Source organism: Protopterus annectens, chromosome 14.part0 (assembly GCF_019279795.1).
Source record: "Protopterus annectens isolate FY-2018-M chromosome 14.part0, PAN1.0, whole genome shotgun sequence".
NCBI classification, from domain to species: Eukaryota; Metazoa; Chordata; order Ceratodontiformes; family Protopteridae; genus Protopterus; species Protopterus annectens.
The window spans coordinates 756,058,392-756,078,577 of NC_056748.1; the positions used below are offsets into that span (position 1 = coordinate 756,058,392).

Here is a 20,186-nt window from a genome sequence, read left to right on the forward strand (position 1 = left end):
AATCAAATAGTATTAATATAAGCACTTTATTTTATATGATTAACAGTTTTTAATAATGTATATGTCTTATATGTATATGCACATGCACTTTTATGAGTATTATTTTCATTTTTAGGTAATGAATACAAGCATAATATTCATTATTTTAATATTAATGAGGCTTGCTGTTCATTGGCTTAATTTAAATGTTTCACGAAATATTTATTGGTCAGTAGGTTTGTTAATTAGTATATATAGATTAATTAAATGGTAGTATATTGTCTGATGAAGTCCAAGTGGATTGGATGAAAACGCTAGTAAATTGTTTTGTGTAACTGCGTTAATGTGAACGGTCTGTGGAGTTTGGTTCTGTATTAAAAGCTTTTTTGAAGAGGATTTGCAGTTTCTACAGTTTTCCTTGGCTTGCAGCACTTTTTTGTTGTTTGTTGGTTAACTTTCAAGTGCTTCCAGTGGTTTTTCGTTACTTGTGACTTGTTCTGGGTCAAGGAAACTTATTCAGAAGGAGAGCGGACAGCAATGAGTTCGGAAGCGATGGAGGAACTCGGCCAATCAAGGAAACTGATTGGGCAGTTGACCGAGCTCATAGACTTACTCACGCCCCTTTGTCATAAGATGTTAGTGAGTCAAACCAAGTTAGGTGGCGAAGAACAAGTGTTCGAAGATGTTCAGCAGCCTAACAACAGAAGTAAACGGAAGAGGCAGCTTATGGGCGAAGAGGACGACGCCGGCGACTTTTCCTATGGTTCAGCGACTAACTTTAATCCTCTATTGACTCCTAACATTTTAGGTGTTGAATCTGAAGGGGCTGAGGTGAGAAATGAGCGTCGAGGAGCAGCTGCAGGGGCTCAACCTAAGAAGCCGACTTCCACAGATTTAAGTAAAGGTACTGGTTGTACTAATAATATCAGCACTAGAGACTGGTTGAACAGAAATATAGACTTTGGCGTGGATATACATACTGGTTCGGATAAACAGGAAGGAGAGACTTACGTGGTTAAAATAGACAAACTTAAAGGTCTTATGACCAGGTTTAAAATTTTAAATATAGAAAATACATATTTACTAGAATGTTTGAAAAAGGAAATTGTCCCAAAAGGACTACGCATTTGCAAGTATCCAAATAATGTCACCTGTGGTTCTATTTTTCATAAAAATTTGCTCAAAGTGTTTAATCAATGTGGTTTGGATGTTATTAAGTTAATAATTGAAGAAAACGAGAGAAAAATAAAGTGTCTAAGTAAGGATATTGATGAACTGGATGGAGCTATTAAAAATGACCTAATTTTTGGTATTAAGGAAGAGAGGCAACAATACTATAATATTAGGCATGATATAGATGATAAATGCAAAGTGGTTATGCAATGTAAATTAGATAAATTACACAGGGATATTATGGAATATGAAAATGGGATTAATTATCCTGAACCCATTATTTCTAAAAAGAATGCCAACAATTTTGTCAATAACAGGAAATGGAATAAACCCACTTATAGTCATTCTGATTTTCAGAATGACTATCAATATGACCAAGATTTTCCTCCCTTAGTAAGGGAAACAGAAGAGGAATACAGGCCTCATAACTATAGGGAAAATTTTTACAGGAGGGGGGGGAGAAGGGGGAGGGGGAGGTTTTGATTAACACCCACTCTTCATTTAGCCCGAATTTGGTAGGAGATGAAGTTCACAATATTAATGTTACAAACAATGTTATTTATACGTATAAGGATTTTTCCATATACAATTATGGTAATTTTGATATTAAAGTAAATCACTTTAAATTACTCAGTAAAGGTTTTAAATTTATTCCTAGCTCAAAGGGGGACACCACCACCACAATTTTAGACACCAAGATGTTTATGCGAAGAATAAACTTGAGTGTTCTAGCAAAGAACAATGGTTATAGTAGTGATAACAAAGGGATGAAATTGAAAAAGAAATCTATTTTTAATCCACCCTTGTTACCCCAGTTAAGAAACTTTGAAAAAATCTTGGAAGAAGGAATTAGAACCAAACATAATAATAATAACAGGAAGATATATCATAATAACTTGAATAAAGATGAGAAAGAGGCATTAATGGAATTAACAAATGATGACACTATCAGAGTTATGAAACCAGATAAGGGGGGGGGTGTTGTCATTATGGACAATATAATTTATGAAGGAAAGATGAACACGATACTTAGAGACGAAACAAAGTATACAGTGGTCTCAAAAAATGAGGTAAATGTTGCGTACCATCGGATAGATAACATGTTGAATGACTTTGTGTTAGAAAGGGTGTTAAAGCCTGAACTACATAAGTTTTTAACAGTAGTAAAACCTAGGATGGCTACAATGTTCGGAATCCCGAAAGTCCATAAAAATGTATTGGACCCCCCCCTAAGACCTATAGTCACTGCAGGAGGGTCGAAAACAGAACCCTTGGCAAAATATATAGATATTACTACTAAACATATATGGACAAATAATAAAGTGATATTGAAAGATTCGTGGGATTTTTTAAAACAATTAACACCTGAATGTTATAGCACCGACCTTTTATTTATAACTATAGACATTGTGGATCTTTTTTCCTGTATACCACATTCTAGTGGTATGAAGTGGTTTGAGGAATGTGTATTTTTGGACAAAACTATGATACAAGAAGACAAGATATTATCGGTAGCACTCATGGACACCATTTTAAAATATAATTTTTTAATATTTGATGGTGAATACTTTCAACAAAGGACTGGGGTGTCCATGGGTGCGGCATGTGCACCAACATATGCCAACATAGTTTTGTCCAAATGGGAGGAAAAATACATATTAAAGTCAGAATTCAAAAAGGAATGGATTTTGTATAAAAGATTCCTAGATGATATAGTTATTTTTTGGATAGGGGGACAGGAAAGGTTTAAGGAATTCATGGAATATATTGGCAAAACTACTAACTTCCTTAAATTTACATATAAAGTCAATAGTGAGGTTTTACAGTATCTGGATATTGAATTGGTTAAGAACGACACACTCAAGCTATTTACATCCAGGGTATACAGGAAAAAAACTTATGTTAATTCATATTTACATTTTGAAAGTGCTCATCCCCTACACTGCAAGCGTAACATAGTTAAAGGGCAGTTTGTGAGGGGATCAAGGATGACTACCCTGGATGAAGATTTTTTTGCTGAGTGTGATACATTGAAGAAGATGTTTATTGAAAGAGGATACCCAGAAACCTTTGTAAACAACATTAGAATGGAAGTAGAAATAGGTAGGGCAGATAGATTCAAACCAATTATGGGTAGGAGTGAATTCAAAACAATACGAGAAGAAGCTAAGGATAAGGTGACTGAGGAAAATCAGTACCATAGGAATCTCATAATTGAATACAATATACAAAACATGGGAATAGGAAATATTCTAAACAAAGAATGGGATAAATTTGCTGCCTTAACAGATATAGAAGAAATTAATAGTTTTAAGCCTAAGATTATTTTTAGAAACTCCAGAAGTATAAAAAACATGTTGGAAAAGAATAAAAAAGACATGGACTATAGGAAGAATGATATAATAAAAAAAGTAGGAACGTTCAAATGTGGCCGGTGCAATCAATGTACTTATATTAGTCATAAGAGTGAGATACCCATAGTTAGTAGAAATATTTCAATTAAGAGTAAAGGTAAATATAGCTGTGATACAAAAGGGGTGGTTTATCTGGCAACTTGTGATAAGTGTCCGTCATATTACGTGGGAAAAACAGAAAGAGAGTTAAAGAAAAGAATTTATGAACACGTATATGATATTCAAAAAGGAAAAGAAACAAGTGCTTTATTCAAGCATAGTAAAGAATGCAGAGGATGTAGATTTCATTTCTTCGTGTTACAACAGGTTGAAAAGGATGTAAGGGTGGTATTTGAGAAGAGATCTTGGAGAGTAAGGAATTGTGGTGGCAGGTGTACCTGGAGGCTAGTAAAAAACCAGGGTTAAACGATTATTTGAGTATATCTTCCTTATTAAAAATAAGGGCTAATAAAATGTAATTGTTTTTAAACAACATGGGATGTTAAGACAAGTTTATATTAATTGAAGTATTCAATATGTTTTCTATTTAATCATTTTTTTACATAAGTATTTTATAAGTAAATAGTATTTAGAGAGGTTTTAGTAACTTTGTTTAAAGTATAAGTGACTTTCTTTGTCGTGGAATTTTGTATGTAATTTTGATTCACGACAGCAGAGGGAGCAATTACGTTAAAGAAAGGAATGTTTTGAATTGTATTAGCACAAGCACTTTATACGAAATAGTTTGTATAACAAATATTTAATCAAATAGTATTAATATAAGCACTTTATTTTATATGATTAACAGTTTTTAATAATGTTTATGTCTTATATGTATATGCACATGCACTTTTATGAGTATTAGTTTCATTTTTAGGTAATGAATACAAGCATAATATTCATTATTTTAATATTAATGAGGCTTGCTGTTCATTGGCTTAATTTAAATGTTTCACGAAATATTTATTGGTCAGTGGGTTTGTTAATTAGTATATATAGATTAATTAAATGGTAGTATATTGTCTGATGAAGTCCAAGTGGATTGGATGAAAACGCTAGTAAATTGTTTTGTGTAACTGCGTTAATGTGAACGGTCTGTGGAGTTTGGTTCTGTATTAAAAGCTTTTTTGAAGAGGATTTGCGGTTTCTACAGTTTTCCTTGGCTTGCAGCACTTTTTTGTTGTTTGTTGGTTAACTTTCAAGTGCTTCCAGTGGTTTTTCGTTATTTGTTTTATTATATCTGATATGATACTTAAGGCAAGTAAAGAAAATGGTTGTGTACCTCATTTTAGCATGCTATGTTTTTTTTTTGGCTGTTTATATACTAATAACAATGTATTGGCATCAGTTCAGGGGAGGCCCACAGAAATTTGAAGTATCTGGCTGGCTTCAGATTCAACAAATTCGAATAACAGATGAAGGCACCTACCACTGCTATGCCAAGAACAAGATTGGAGAGGCCACAGCAGCAGCCCGTTTAACAGTATTTACACCAGGTAAGGGAAAGTCTCATTTAACAGTATTTACATCAGGTAAGGTAAAGTACTATTTAACACTATTTACACCAGGTACGAGAAGGTCCCATTTAACTGTATTTATACTAGGTAAGGGAAAGTCCCATTTAACAGTATTTACACCAGGTAAGGGAAAGTCCCATTTAACAGTATTTACACCAGGTAAGGGAAATTCCCATTTAACAGTATTTACACCAGGTAAGGGAAAGTCCCATTTAACAGTATTTACATCAGGTAAGGTAAAGTACCATTTAACACTATTTACATCAGGTAAGAGAAAGTCCCATTTAACTGTGTTTATACCAAGTAAGGGAAAGTCCCCTTTAACAGTATTTAGACCAGGTAAGGCATAGCAATTTCTTAAAGAATTTTGGGCAAGCACTGACTGGTTTGTCATCGACATCCAATAACTCCAGGTGTACATACATTACATGAAATTATCTGCTTCCTGAAAAAATGGCTTTATATAGCCACAATCCAACTCATTCCATATAGACTGCATTCCAGTTGTATAGTCTAGTCTTATTTTATTACTCTTCAAGATAGTTAAATAAAGCACGTTGCTTTAGAAGCTGTATATCTGTACTGTAGCTGAGGTAATCAATAACTACAGACTTATTAATTCTGTCATTTCATTTAGATGCTAGTCTATTACATCACAAAATAAATTAGAAAAAATATATAATTGAGAGTTATGAAGTAAAGAAAAAGTCACATCTGATAACTAACATATGATATAACATATTTAATGGGATTCAGTTGAGTTATATAGCCATGGGAGTTATAAGGGAGAGGTAAGATGAAAAGGATACCATAATCAAGATGTGAAGGTAAACAGTTCTGAAAGAAGATTATACAGACAGGTGCTGAACATATATACTAAGATCAAAATAAATCCTTCAGTGCAATCACATAACCTGGACACATTGAGAAGGTATGACTGAAAAAAAATGTGCATTTTCTTAAATATACTGTTAGCACCTCCATATGCACATTACTATTGTTTTAAATTGCAGAAAATATTATTATGCATGGTTGCAATTCTTTTTTTGCCTTTATTAGATTATTGTGCTGTCATGCTGTGGACATTATCAGAATTTATCCTCCTGTCAGCATCATTAACGGTACACAGTTTCAATAGGGTCAGAAGACAGAAATGGGACACATAGCCCTATATATAAGATAGGGGATCAGAGCAGCAGAACATGCAAACTAACCATAGTAAGTGTAACGCAGAGTACATGAGACAGTTGGAGAGGACAGGAAAAGAGATGAGAAAGCAGGAGGAAAGGTACATTAGAAGCCCAAGAAGAAAGGACTGGAAATAAGAAGAGGGCAGCGACATGGAGAAAAGTGGAAATGTGAGGAGAAGATAAACAGGAAGTAAGGAATGAAGACATGAGATGGAGGAATGGAAAATTTGATATAAAAGGCAAAGAACAAAAAGAGAGGTTAACAAGTATAGGGATCACAGTGAGAAGAGCAGTGGTGTGAGGAGCAGAATGAAGAGGATATGTGACATAAGCAGAGGAAAGTAGTTCCTGTGGTTCACACAGTGAAAGAGAAGTTGTAGGACAATCTGCACAAAAGGTAATATACAGATGCGGAATAATGGATCGTACCCTAAACATGGCATAGAAGGGGAATGTGTTGTTTATAAAGAAATGTAATAAGCTAGATGTAAAGTGGAATCACTTCATGACTAAAATTCAGTGCTTAATTGACTGACATTCAGAATTGCCATACATTCATAGAATCACAGGTGAGTACTAGGTTAATGGCCCTGGCAGTCCTTTTTAAGCCTAGCAATATTTTCCTGTTTGTAAATGGCAAGATACAGTATCCTAGCACATACAGTTGTGTTAAGAAGGCAAAGCAATTAGAAGCCACCTCTGACCTATAGAGGCATCAATGGCAGTCCAGTGGTAAATTTCTGATTTTCTGTCCATTATTCATGGTTGTCTTTGAAAAAGGTCAGGGATGAAGTCTGCTTCACATGGATGGGAAGCCTCTTCCAGAGTGTAGGTAATTACTGAGAGACATCTGTCTTTCGAATATGTTGTACTTATATTGCAAACCAGATTTACATCCTTTGCTTGGATATTTTAATGCTCTTAGACTTGTGGATGTGAAACAAATCCATTAGTAGTGGTTCAGATGCTGCTTTGTAAGTCAGGCATAGTTTGCCTCTCAGTAAAAAACATATAGAGCTCACAGGTAAAGGTTGGACATGTAAAATCCAATGTAGAGAATATAAACAATCCAACAATCCAACCACCACACGAAGGGATGCAAAAAATAAAGTTTAATGAGGTAAGCGGTTTCACTACAACTGTAGCTTCATCAGACCACTGATAAAAAGTCCCAAAAAACTATTTAAACAGTCAAACACTGATGTCAGAAAGCATTAACTAAATCAGCATCCACATAAAATAACACACCCTCTTAAACATACAATACTATAAAATTCAGTAGTAAAATTTAAATCCTTTCAGCTCACAAAACATAAAACCATGTAAATATAAACTATATAATCAATAAAATATTAAAACTAATGAGCCAGCTTCCTAGTCCTTAATATGGGCTTCAAAGACACTTTGCCATTTAAACCAGGAAAAGTGTCAGCTTTAAACTGAATTATCCAGTGTAACTCTACACATTCTGTTCTAGAATTAAAGTCCCCCCCTTGCATTAATAGTCATAACTTCTAAGATTATAAACTTAAACTTATATCCTGGACCTTTTTCCATAACTTGTTTTGCTAAAGCACTGCGTTCATCAAATTTCCTAGTATAATTAACATGTTCAAGTATCCTCTTCTTGAAACTATGATTTGTTTTACCAACATAATAAGCTTGACAGAGAGAGCACTCAGCATAATAGATCACATGTTCAGTTTTACAGTCTGCATAAAAATTAAAATCAATACGACATTTGGTGACAGGACAAACAATATAACTGGTAGTCCATACATATGTACAAGCTGAACAGCCTATACATGGAAAAGTACCTATACATTCTGAAGTAATAGCATTAGTAAGTGTTTTACAATTCTTGTAGCATAGCTGGTGGTTAAGAGATCTGTTATTCCTAAACACAAACTGTGGTCTAAGGTCTACTGTCTGACTAATCCCTTCTTAATAATATTATATATGTCATTGTGCCACTAGAATAAGTAAAAACTAATCATAAGTTATCCTGACATTGCCTAGTAGAACCAACATCTGAGATGACATCATGTCACCAAAATAGGGTTTAGCAAAAGTATCTATATGTGACAATACAAACTCACTCATCCTTTTGACATCAAACATAAATAGCCTCTAGTAACTAGTTATTTTTCACCTGCAGCAACAGCTTGTTTAGCTAATAAATCATTACTATGCAGATGCATCTCTCTCAACAACTGTCCCTTAACAATATTCCTAGAGACATGTCTTGGATGCATACTCGATTTATGCAATATATTATTCCTTTTACATTGTTTCCTAAATATCTTACTTTCAAAACCTTGTCCACTCTTATTAATAGTGACATCTAGGAAATCAACAGAAGAAAACAAATAAGTGCAAATTTTCTAAAAACGTATCTAAAATATCTGTAGTGCCTTTTCGTAAAATAAATACATCGTCAACAAAACATCTATAAAAACTAAGCTATCCAAGTATAAATCATTATTGTGTACAAACTCAAACTCCCACTGGACAAGGATGGCATTTGCATAGGAGTTAGCACATTCCATCCCCATCACAGCACCAACATTTTGCAGATAAAATTATCCTGAAATATAAAAGCATTATTTTCTAGTATCAACTCCAGTAAAGAGCAAATCAACATCACCCTATTGTTGCTCATACCACTCAGCCTTCTAAGAAACATCCTAACACTCTCAACTCCAGTATCATTGGGAATTACTGTAAATAACGAGTTGATATCCAGGATAATAAACCACAAAGGTGGAATAAAACCGAGTGTAAAAACAAAATACCAATAATCCATGAAACCATTCAGTTTGGCACACTGGTCTCGATAAAGGTCAAGGTCACAATACAAATGTCCCAAATAAAATGTATTAAAGACAACTTGGTATCCAACAAGATTTAGCGTTCATTCCACCCAGGGAATTTCATCAGAATACCAAAACCCAGGTTACACACATTTAAATAGTTTCAACAGTTAACCACTCAAAACTTCATTGGATAATTGCATATATATATATATATATATATATATATATATATATATATATATATATACATACTCAAAAATTAACACCTCAGATATGTATGATATAAATTGTGATTAATACTTTTTATTTTAATGCTCTTTTCTTTAGAGCAGGGATGATACAATACATCGTATTGTGATCTTGGCCTTTATTGAGACCAGTGTGCCGAACTGAGTGGCTTTGTGGATTATTGATATCCAGGGTAACAAGAAGAAATTCAGATAAGTCATTACGTTCATTTTGCCATGCATATGTAAAACCACTTTGGTATCTCTAAGAATAGTAAGCATGTCATTAAGAATAGGGCATAAAGATTTTTCAACAAAAATTGACAGCGGTTCTGTGATCCAGCCCTGGCTTGAGACAATAGGTCTATAGGTACTATACATCTCTATCTGCTTTTTAGTGTTTCATTTTGCTTGTGTGAGATCTCAGGACATGATGAAGGGGGCTGATATAGAGCTTGGATACACCATTAGTAATGAACTGCAGCATGATGGATTAAATGGGAATCAGTTTCTGCGTGTGTTACATGTGAGCAAGAATCCCTTGCTTCATATTTCTAGTGATGCTTTGGATAATGGTTGTACGAATGACAATGAACAGGTGGGCTATTTTTCTGCTACTTTTAAACAGCTTGAAAGTAAACTCTATAAATTTATAGAAAGGAATGGCCTCAGCACCAAGACCTGGGGATCTTCACTCGTGACTGACCATTTTGTAAGAAGAGTCCCTTATCCTGACTTACTGTGTCCTATCTTTGAGCCAGTTGGCTGTCCAACAGGTGACGTAGGGGTTTAATCCTAGTTTCCCAAGTTTGTAGACAATGCCTGAATGAGGACTGGCATCAAATGCTTTCAATAGTTCAAGATAGGCAGTGTGCACTATTTTCCCCTCACCCATAGCTTTGGTGACTTTCTTGAAAGAGTCCACCAAGTTGAGCAAGCACAGTCTGCCCTTATTGAAACCAAACCATTTTGGATCTGGTGTCTAAAGAGTTTCTATGTCTTTATTTGTAATATCCATAATAAATTCTTTCCATGACCTTGCAAATGTAACTAGTCAGACTTATGGGCTTGTAGTTACCTGGGGCAGTGGTTGGGCTGATCTGGTGCACAGGAATAACTGTTGCAGTCCTCCATTCACTAAGCATGAAGACAGTTTGGAGGCTAAAGTGATCTTAGAGGCATGGATAAGTCATATTTCATATCCTAGAATAATATCAGGGACCATAGATGCAGTATTTTATTACTAGGAGAGTGCATTGAGCACCTTATCGTTAGTGATAGCCAGTGGAATTATGGTCATGACCATCTCCTGAGAGGTTACTGGGAGGGAGATAGGGTGAAGACAGAGCTAAATTTATCAGTGAGGCACTTTGCTATATGCTGTAGTTCTGTATAGGTGGTTGTGTTTACAATTAGTTCATCAGACAGCTGTGTATTACCTTTGCTGAAGAGGGGTTTGTGGTGTCCTTTGCCATAAGGCTATCTTCACCTGAAGTTTGGTTTTGATACACTTGATAAGAGTACCGAGTTGCTTATTTATTGTGATGAAGTGTTCCTTGCCTTGATGGGCATTGGCCTTTCTGGACATGGCCATTATTTTCTTTCTTTTGTTTTTTAGCTTATTAAAAATGTAATTCTACCAGGTGGCTTGATCTTTGATTTAGTTCTATGCTTGTTCCATGTGGGTACAGCTGCTTTAATGCTTTACACAATGGCATAGTCTTTCTGTGAATAATTCCACATAGGCAGAGGAATTCACATGATTTGTGGGAGCTTGAAAATTTGCCAGAGTATCACTCTGTAGCAGGACATTAGAGCTGGTATAATTCTTCTCGGGGTTGGATTGTGTCACAGGTTTTATCTTAATGTATGATCTGACCTGACAAGTGAAGACATTATGCATGGGTGGGTGTAAAATTCCTCCACGTTTGTGAGGATCAGGTCAAGGATGTTTATGCCTATAGTGTGTGTCCAGACTAGCTAGTCCATATACCCACTAGGGGCACAAACATCCTTGACAAAGTCCAGAAATCTATTGGGAGATGCGTATGTTTCCCAGTTTATAGTCAGGTAGCTGAAGTTGCCTAAGACTATAGTTTTGAGTTCATTGGAGGGCAATGCTATTAGGTTAAGGTATGCAGGGACATATAGCTTGAAATTGTATGACATGGGTCAGCCACCCTTGCTGCTGACCAACCCCCTTCTGTCTGCTTAAAAATGGCTGCTAATGTTATTGCTTCTCCATACTAGTAGACAGATCTATATACAAATATCATGTCCCATCCATCTTGAAGAAATTCATCATACTACTATGTAAGGTAGTAGGGCAGCCACAGAGGTGCAGCAGTTAGGGTTGCCGCCTCACAGACAGAGATTCTCCGGTTCGATTCTCGGCTGGGGTGTCTTCTGTGCGGAGTCTGCATGTTCCCCTGTGGTCGCATGGGTTTCCTCCGGGTGCTCCAATTTCCTCCTATATCCCAAAGACATGCTGTAGGTGAATTGGACACACTAAATTGGCCCTACGTGTGAGTGTGTGCATGTGTGTGTCTTCTGTGGAAGGTTTGGCGCCAGGCTAGCAATTCGACACTGTAAAACTCCACTGCCAATCATGAGCAGACCGGTGATCCATTGTGGTGACCCCTAACCGGGATAAGCCGAAAGGAGAGGATGACTATGTAAAGGTAGTACATACACAGACCTCAATAACTACAGGCCTATGGCAATCCTCTCTCAACTACAAAAATGCTAAAAAAGTGCATTCACACTTAGCTCATACAAATCCAAAACATAAGTAATCTCCACTCTGAAGCACAGCATGGTTTTAGACTCCTTCACTGCACAACCACTGCCCACCCACAAAATTAAAAATGATAGACAAACTACTCTGCTTCAAAATAGAGGTCAAATAATACCTAAATCAGTCTTGGATATGTTCATGCTCATCTCAAGGCTGACAATTTCTCCCATGATCTCACACTCTTTCCTAATCTTCTGAAATCCTTCTCTTCCCTGTCTAAGATCCACCCCCCCCCATACAACCTCAAACAATTATTCATCTTACTTCAGACCTTGAATATCAACTCTCCATTTTCTCTGTCTATTTCTATAACTTAATATATTTACCCCTCAAATCAACAACTCATAAGTTCATAGGTGCTTCCTAGGCCAGTGACTGAAAAAGCATTTTTAAGCCCAGTTGTGCAACACAAATCTCTGACAAGTTCTGGTACCCTTGATAAGTGTAAGCAGGGGCTTGGTTGGTGAAACATTTACAAGCAGGGGCCTGGGAGATGAACAATTTACAGGCTATGTGTGCCCATTAGAGACACAGCTGCCAAACCAGGGATGAATTTCCTGTTTCCCATCCAGTTGTCCAAGTTGCACTTATTTATTTTTATTTTACATTTGTTTACTGGGGAAGTTCAACTGGACAAGCTGTCATTTTTCAGTGGAGGCCCGGGGAGAAAAGTGGCACAATTAATATACAAAGAAAGTACACAGTGATAGACTGGTATAGCAATGATAGCAGATGCATACATGAAGACGGATAAAATGATTATAGGTGTGCAAATATATAGGACAGATAGTACATTTTTACATCTTGATAAATGATTATGTGTGTACAAAGATATAGAACAGACAGTTCACATTTTTACATCTTGACAGTACAACATTTTTACAGTATGCATAGTTTTGCAATACATTGTCTTAGCAATAATGTAGCCAGACTTTGATTGGGTTGGAAAACTAAGTAAAAGTACAGGAGTTTATAAGTTGTTTATTAGTTATATATTAAAATTCACAGGATGACCAGTAGTTAACAATAATTATTTCTTAACCAGGTTTAATATAGGAGCATATCCATATATTAGTTAAATGTATTTTAAGAATATTTTTGAATTTAGTAATGCTGTGGGTAGATTGAATATCTATGGGCAGAGAATTCTAGAGTTTTGCTATGTAGTTAGAGAAGAGGGATTCTCCAGCTGTGTTGTTGGCTTTAGATATCTTTAATAATGATTTGTTAAATGATTAGTAGAGTAGGGTTGGAGGAGATTAAGAAGGGCAGGAGTTTTGTATGGTTGATAGAGTAATTGATGGTCCATGGTCAGTTGATTGTAGGCTAGGACATTGGGAAATTCTAACCAAGAGAGTTGTTTTAGTGCTAGGCAATGGCGAGATCTACGAGTAGAATCTGTGGCAAACTTTGCGATTTTATTGTAGCAAGTGTCAAGTTTACTGAAATCTGATTTGGTTTGTGAGAATGGGGGATGTGCAGAGGAGTAGAGACAAGCTCAGTTCTAGCAATAGTGGCTTTTGTGTTATCTGTTAGACATTGTGTGTATATAGCTAACAGAGTTTTTTTGTGTACTTTCTTAATTGACTGGGCTATGTCACTGTTGAACTTCATGTTGCTGTCTGTGATTACACTGAGACGTTTGGTATGGGATACTGGAGAGATAATTGTATTATCTGTTGATGAAATATTGAAGAAAGGGGTTCAGTGGCTCTTATGGGCTGAAAAAGCATGATCTTAGTTTTATTGGGTTAGAATGAGCTATGCCTTAGCTAGCTAAGATTCTACTGCAGAGAAGGATTGCTGGGTTATAAACTGAAGTTGTTGGAGTGTGGGAGCAGCGCATGTTAGAGTTTAGGCATCTGCATAATTGACAAGGGATGCATGTAGGGTAGAAGTATGAAGACTGTTAATAGAGTGAAGAGGAGAGGACCCAGGATAGAACCCTGTGGAACTCCCAAAGTTACTGTCTGTAGAAAGGAGAGATTTTGAGAGATTTTGTTGCCATTTTGACAGCTTGCTGTTGTCCAGCCATATAATCCTGTAACCAAGCAATTGCAAAGTAGCTGAGTTTAAGTTCTGAAGGAGCTGTTATGAGTTTCCTGTGAGAGACAGTATCCAAAGCTTTGGAAAGATCGAAAGTTACTGTCTGTAGAAGGGAGAGATTTTGAGAGATTTTGTTGCCATTTGACAGCTTGCTGTTGTCCAGCCAGATAATCCTGTAACCAAGCAATTGCAAAGTAGCTGAGTTTAAGTTCTGAAGGAGCTGTTATGAGTTTCCTGTGAGAGACAGTATCCAAAGCTTTGGAAAGGTCGAGAAAGATAGAGGATGCAAGTCTGTCTTTATTTCTATGCTGATTAATGGTATTAGTGAAGGACATCAGGGCAGTAGTAGTGCTATGATTTGGTCAGAAACCATGCTGAGTTTGAGATAGAAAATTGTTAGTTAAGAGCTAGTTTAGTAAATGAGAGTGACTGCATCTCTATAAGATTTTGGATAATGGTGGCACGATTGCTATAGGATGGTAGTTGGATACTGCTGTTGAGTTTCCACCTTTATGCAGTGAGATAATATGTGCTATTTTCCAAATTCTTGGCACTTTTTGTTTGGAGTTGGATCAATTAATAATGATGGAGACAGGAAAGGAGATGGCTTCAGCAGAGATGTGTAGATACTCTGCAGGTAACTGATCTGTTGCTAGGGTTGTTGGCTTAAGCTTTTCTTGATTTTTTTTATAATTTCTGTAGGGCAGGTTGGAAGGAAAATGTATTGCTGTCCTTATTTGATATTAAGTGGGGTGGTGGATGTGTAGAGCAGTTGTTATTTGTAAGGTCTAAGATGTTTTTTATGAAATATTTGTTAAATTGTATTTCAGTGCTATCATTAGTATTGTTGGTTGATGGGAACAGTGCTCTAGCTTGCTCTGGTTGCAGGATTTTTTTTTATTGATGTGGATTATTTTGAGGATTTGTTTGGCTAGCACAGTGATGGTTTATTTTGTCTTGTCTGATTTGTTTTTTGGCTTTGTTTCTTAATTCTAGATAGGCCTGTTTATTTGCTAAGGTTTTGTTGGTGTGCCACATTTCCCAAGCCTTATTTAGTAATGATTTTGTTTCCTTGGATAACCAAGGTGCAAAGTTGGATTTTATTCTTATTGTCCTCGAAGGATCAAGTTTGTCCAGAAAGGAAAGTAGAATTAAAATATATATGGCTTACTCCAGAGGGAGATACTTGAGATGTGACCAATTACAGCATTTAAGGGTGAATATGAATTATTTGGGAGTAAAGTTTCTTTTATTTCAAATTTGTTGGTAAGTGCTCAGTGTCAATGGATTTACATGGTGTCTGAGCAAATAGGTTTGGAGATAGACACTCAGGGTATATGGGAGACAACTGGTGTGTAGAGAAAGACTGGGTCTGTTAGTTGGGATCCAGTCCAGGATGGACTGCCTCTTAGATGTTTTGTCAATTCTACTAGGAGATTGGATTATTTGGGTGAAGATGTGAAAATCGATGTGATTAGTTGGACTTTGGGAGTCACAGGTTTACAAGTCTAAGTTGAAATCACCCATAATGATTGTTTCTTGGTGTAGGGAATTTGATCTCCACTGGAGAATATGTTCGACAGTGGAGAGGTTGATACCAGGTGGGATGTAGGCACCAACTATATTTAAGTATTTTCTGGAGTTAATTATTAATTTTGTAAACATTATTTCTGCATTATTAAAGTCAGGGGTGGCTTGATTAATGGATGCTAGATTGAGGTTATCTCTGAATAAAATAGCTATGCCACCTCCTCTTTTGTTTTTCCTTTCTAACCTAAGGATATTATACCCGGAGGTGTAATTTCATTATTGCTAATGTCTAGTTTTTAGCAATATTTCTGTTATTAAAGCAATGTCTGGTGAGTAAAGCACAATGGTGGTATGTAATTCTTTTACCTTGTTAAGAATGCTTATGATGTTTATGTTAAATAATAGTAGATCAGCTCCTTTTCTGTGAAGGCTGTAAAATCTTTGTGGTTGAATGATGGGTTGGGAGTTTACATGGGCTACATTGGTATTGGGTCCAATGTTTCAGTGTATATCACCACTAAGGATATATTGCAAAGCTATATATGCGTAATCAGATGTAGGAATTTAGTTATGAATTTATTGTGTTTTAGGGAAATGGGTGGAGAAGTTTTAAGAGAGAGAATAGCATATGAGGGCTGATCTATGCTTGTAGTGTTGTGATATCAGGCTAGGATTGGGTACAATAAGTTCTGGGGGTGGGAAGGGGTAGTGGAGATGGAGATTGGGACGTTTAGGTAAATGTGATAGGAAGTGCAATGGGCAGTTATTGTAAGAATAATGAGAATTGTAGAGTATAAGGATAGCATGTTGACTTTGGTATGTCTATTTGTAAAGTATTATTTCATGTAGTCTAGAAGCAATTGTGAGGGCTTGAGAGATTATGAAGAGATTGGTACCTGGGCCTGGTGTTTAAGGATGGGTGCTTATTCTGGTACAGTATAAAGATAATGATGGGTTAATCATTAATGGGAATTTTTGGAATATAGTTTAGTAGGGATACTTATTTTGTTATATCCTAAGGTGCTAGTAGATACCTTGTTGTGGGTTAATGGGCTTAATTTTGTAGAGATAAGTTTTAGCAGGAATGGAATTGACTATTTAAACTGAAAATTGAACTGTAATTGGAGTAGAGGAAATAGTTATATGCTTGGTGAATTGGAATAGATGAAGACGTTGTGTGATTGGTCAGTGGAGGTTGTGTTTATGGCTACCTAAAGTTAAATGTAGGCATAGTGGGGTGGGTGGGAAATGGGGGTATGGTAGGGGAGCAGAGTGAGCCTGAGCATAGCAAGGGTGAAAGGAGTGGGCTGAACCATGAAGCAGACCAGGCAGCAGAAACAAAAGTTTCACTATAACACTGCAGTTCATTTCCAGTATTTCTAGCTAACAACCTCTCTGTTCACTTGCTTATTAAAGAAGAGTTTACTGATGAAGTTGCTTTGCATTGTTTGTCAATCTATATTAAAGTCTCCAAGAAGTATAGCTTCGTATGAGGTATTAGAAGAGGCCCGTGAGAAAAGCACTTCTGTGGTATTAGAGTTATTACCTCGGGAAAGTACATTACTATTAAGCCTAGAGCTTTGGGTTGTTAAGTTTTAGCAATGCAAAAAGGACGTTGTAATTTCTCATAGGTAGAGAGTACAAGTTCTAAGATATTTTTGTATAACATTGTAATTCCGTCTCCTTTTTTTTTCAGTCCGATCTTTTTCTATTCTAATTGGGCAGGAGTACTTCGTCTTTGGCTTGTGTTTTTTAACTATATTTTGGTTATAGCCATGATATCAAGAGAGTGGATGACTATCCAGGTATAGGCTTAAGGTATTTTATTTAGTATAATGAGTCTGTTTGCACTGAATAGCTGTAGACTGGAGGGCTTTTTAGGGAGGATTGTTAATTATTAATTACTGATTGTCAGTCAGTAGTATCTTGCACAAGTTGTTCATTATGGTTACCATTCCACCCACAGTTTCAGCCCTGATCTCAATTGCAGTATCAGCCTTCAGTTTCGAATGCCAATACTGCAATAAATTTCCATGTTGGCAACAACTGATCCTGCCCATGACATCTTACAGTGAATGTGGCTGTCACTTCACACACCCCAGCTATACTTCTGCTGCAAGCTGTAACACCATATCCTTGCAAGGTCATCAGTACTGTAGTAGACTGAACTGCCTCCTCATCCTTCAGTCCCTACCAACAGATCTCTCAAACAAGTGGGGACAAATTTCAACTGAATCAGAGACAAGTCAAGAAAAACTCAGGGACAATCAGGGGCACTTTTAAAATATTAGTGCTATTAACTTGAAACATTGACAGAATCAGAGCATGTGAATTAATACAGATTATCTGAAGTAAAAGTCGTTTATAACTCTTAATTATTGTTGTTATTCATTACGTATAATTCACCACCTTTCCTCCAAAAGTCACTAGTTTTAGAGGGATTAAGAGGGGCAGAGTAAAAATTTGAGTCAAAATCAGGGACGTCCCTGAAAATCAGGGACAGTTGAGAGGTATACCTACCAAGAAAGAGCTGGCTTTGGTCTCTCAGTCTCATGATGAAAGGCTATCTACTATCACATGCAGGCCACTACATAAATCCAGATACCAGGTTCATAGTTAGGGCTTTATCCATGTATGCCATGGAGCCTAATAGTGATAGATGATTTTTGCCAAAACAAAATGGATCAAAATGCTTCACTTTGCAGTGAAGTCTGCTCTTATTGTTTTGTCATTCTGCATTTTGTTGACACAACTTGTACTGTGGTTTGATGAAGGCTTGATAATATATTTCAGGTGTTTTGTGCAGGAATGAGATATAATTCTAGAAATGTTTATAATGAATTTGCCACTAGTCTGGTAATGTCAACAAGAAGACTTTGAGTAAATCTTTTGCCCAGAAGTGTAGCTATGGCCAGGTGAGAGGGGCAATGGCCCCGAGTGCAAAGTGTTGGGTGGGCGCGATTGGCCCTCCATCATTCCCAATCATATAGTGCAATATCACCTTTTAAAAAAGCTGGTCTTGCATTTGCAGTCAAACCTGAGGGCTGCAGCACTCTGTATGTGGTCTAAACTGTATTAACTGTTTGCTACAGTCTAATACAAGAAGTTTTTTTTAAATAATACATGAGTACAATAGCACTCATTGCATGCAAGGAATACATTGTAGCAACTGTTTGCTACATTTCTAGAAAGCAGTTTGCTACAGTTTAAAATAATTGATTTGTTTTTAATGTGCAGAAGGAGGGGCAGGGGCACAGTACAGAAATGCCACTCAACATCTGGGCTAGGTGGGAGGGGGTGGTATGTCATACACTGACAGCAGAAGGAACAGTAGTTTTTTTTTTTTTTTTTTTTTTTTTGCTGTTTAGTGGAACAGCTGGGGCATGTGGATCTAACTGTAATAAACCTATCACTGCAATGTAGCTATTGAGTTGTTAGTATTTTTTAAGTGTGTTTTGTTGTCAGTGGAAGAACTAGCTGAGAAAAACATGAATGTAACTTTAGGACTCTGACTGGGTTACTAGAGGATAGAAGAGAGGAGGGTGTGTGGTGCTGGGTTGTAAAATTGGCACAGGTTGCTGACTGAGCCAGCTACACCTCTGCTTGTCTGAACAGATCATTTTATCTTTTTCTGACAGTAATCATATGCTGTTACAAAGAAACTGTGATCTATAGATAATCAAGAGGTTTTTTTTAACAGTATTATTAATCTCAGACATAGTACCCAGAATTCCACCGAATGGATTTCAAATGATGCATCCTGTTACAACTTTGAAGTTTCAGTCTGTTACCACTCTTCCCTACAGCACCTGCCCCTCTCCCAGCCTGAAGTCCTTGCCACGCTTCATAATTACTTCTACACTGGTCCTACATGCTTTCCCTAAAACAAAAAATAGTTGCCCTTTTTGTCCTGCAAACATACAAGGTTGTCTCTCATTAAATATGAAATGAAACCTCAGCACTTCATACGATTATAGGCAGTTATAAGATATGTAGTCCAGGAGACTTTTAATGAGACCAGCCCAAATGAGCAATTGCCCTAAAGCACTGTCTGGTTAAGTGACTTGCATAGGGTCACACAGTAAAGATTTACACTGTTCACATGTCCACAGTTTGGAGGGCAGTCATTGTGGTGGCCCTACTTTAGGCTGGCCCATTCATCAACCCTGGGAACCATAGACCAATGAGTCTTACCAGTGTTATTTACATAATAAATATAAATGCAGAATCCAACAGTCCTGAACAAGAATAAGTCACGTTCAGAGAAGTTAAAAGTAATTTATTCTACAATGGTTAGCTTAGCACTTTTGTCCTACAAAGGACTTCATCAAAACTAACTGTAGAATGGTAATCAGATGCATTGTATCACTTCCAAAGATCACGTAATTTCTAACAAGTCACATACGTAAGAAGCAACACTTATTTAACCAGTTTTTTAATAACTTCTTAATATTAGAAAACAGAACTAAACAATAAATAATACAGACTGCAGCTGTACTGAAGATTCAAAAGTATATA

General features: G+C 36.5%; 1 protein-coding gene across 2 annotated transcripts in view; it reads left to right on the top strand.

Annotated features, from left to right (window-relative positions):
• The window catches only part of KAZALD1 (Kazal type serine peptidase inhibitor domain 1), a 524,245-nt gene that overhangs the window by 496,441 nt on the left and 7,618 nt on the right, over positions 1-20,186 (top strand). For both annotated transcript variants that reach the window (XM_044056493.1, XM_044056494.1), the window contains exon 4: positions 4,894-5,041. In XM_044056493.1, coding sequence (XP_043912428.1) covers positions 4,894-5,041 — 148 coding nt within the window. The remainder of the gene's footprint in view (positions 1-4,893; positions 5,042-20,186) is intronic.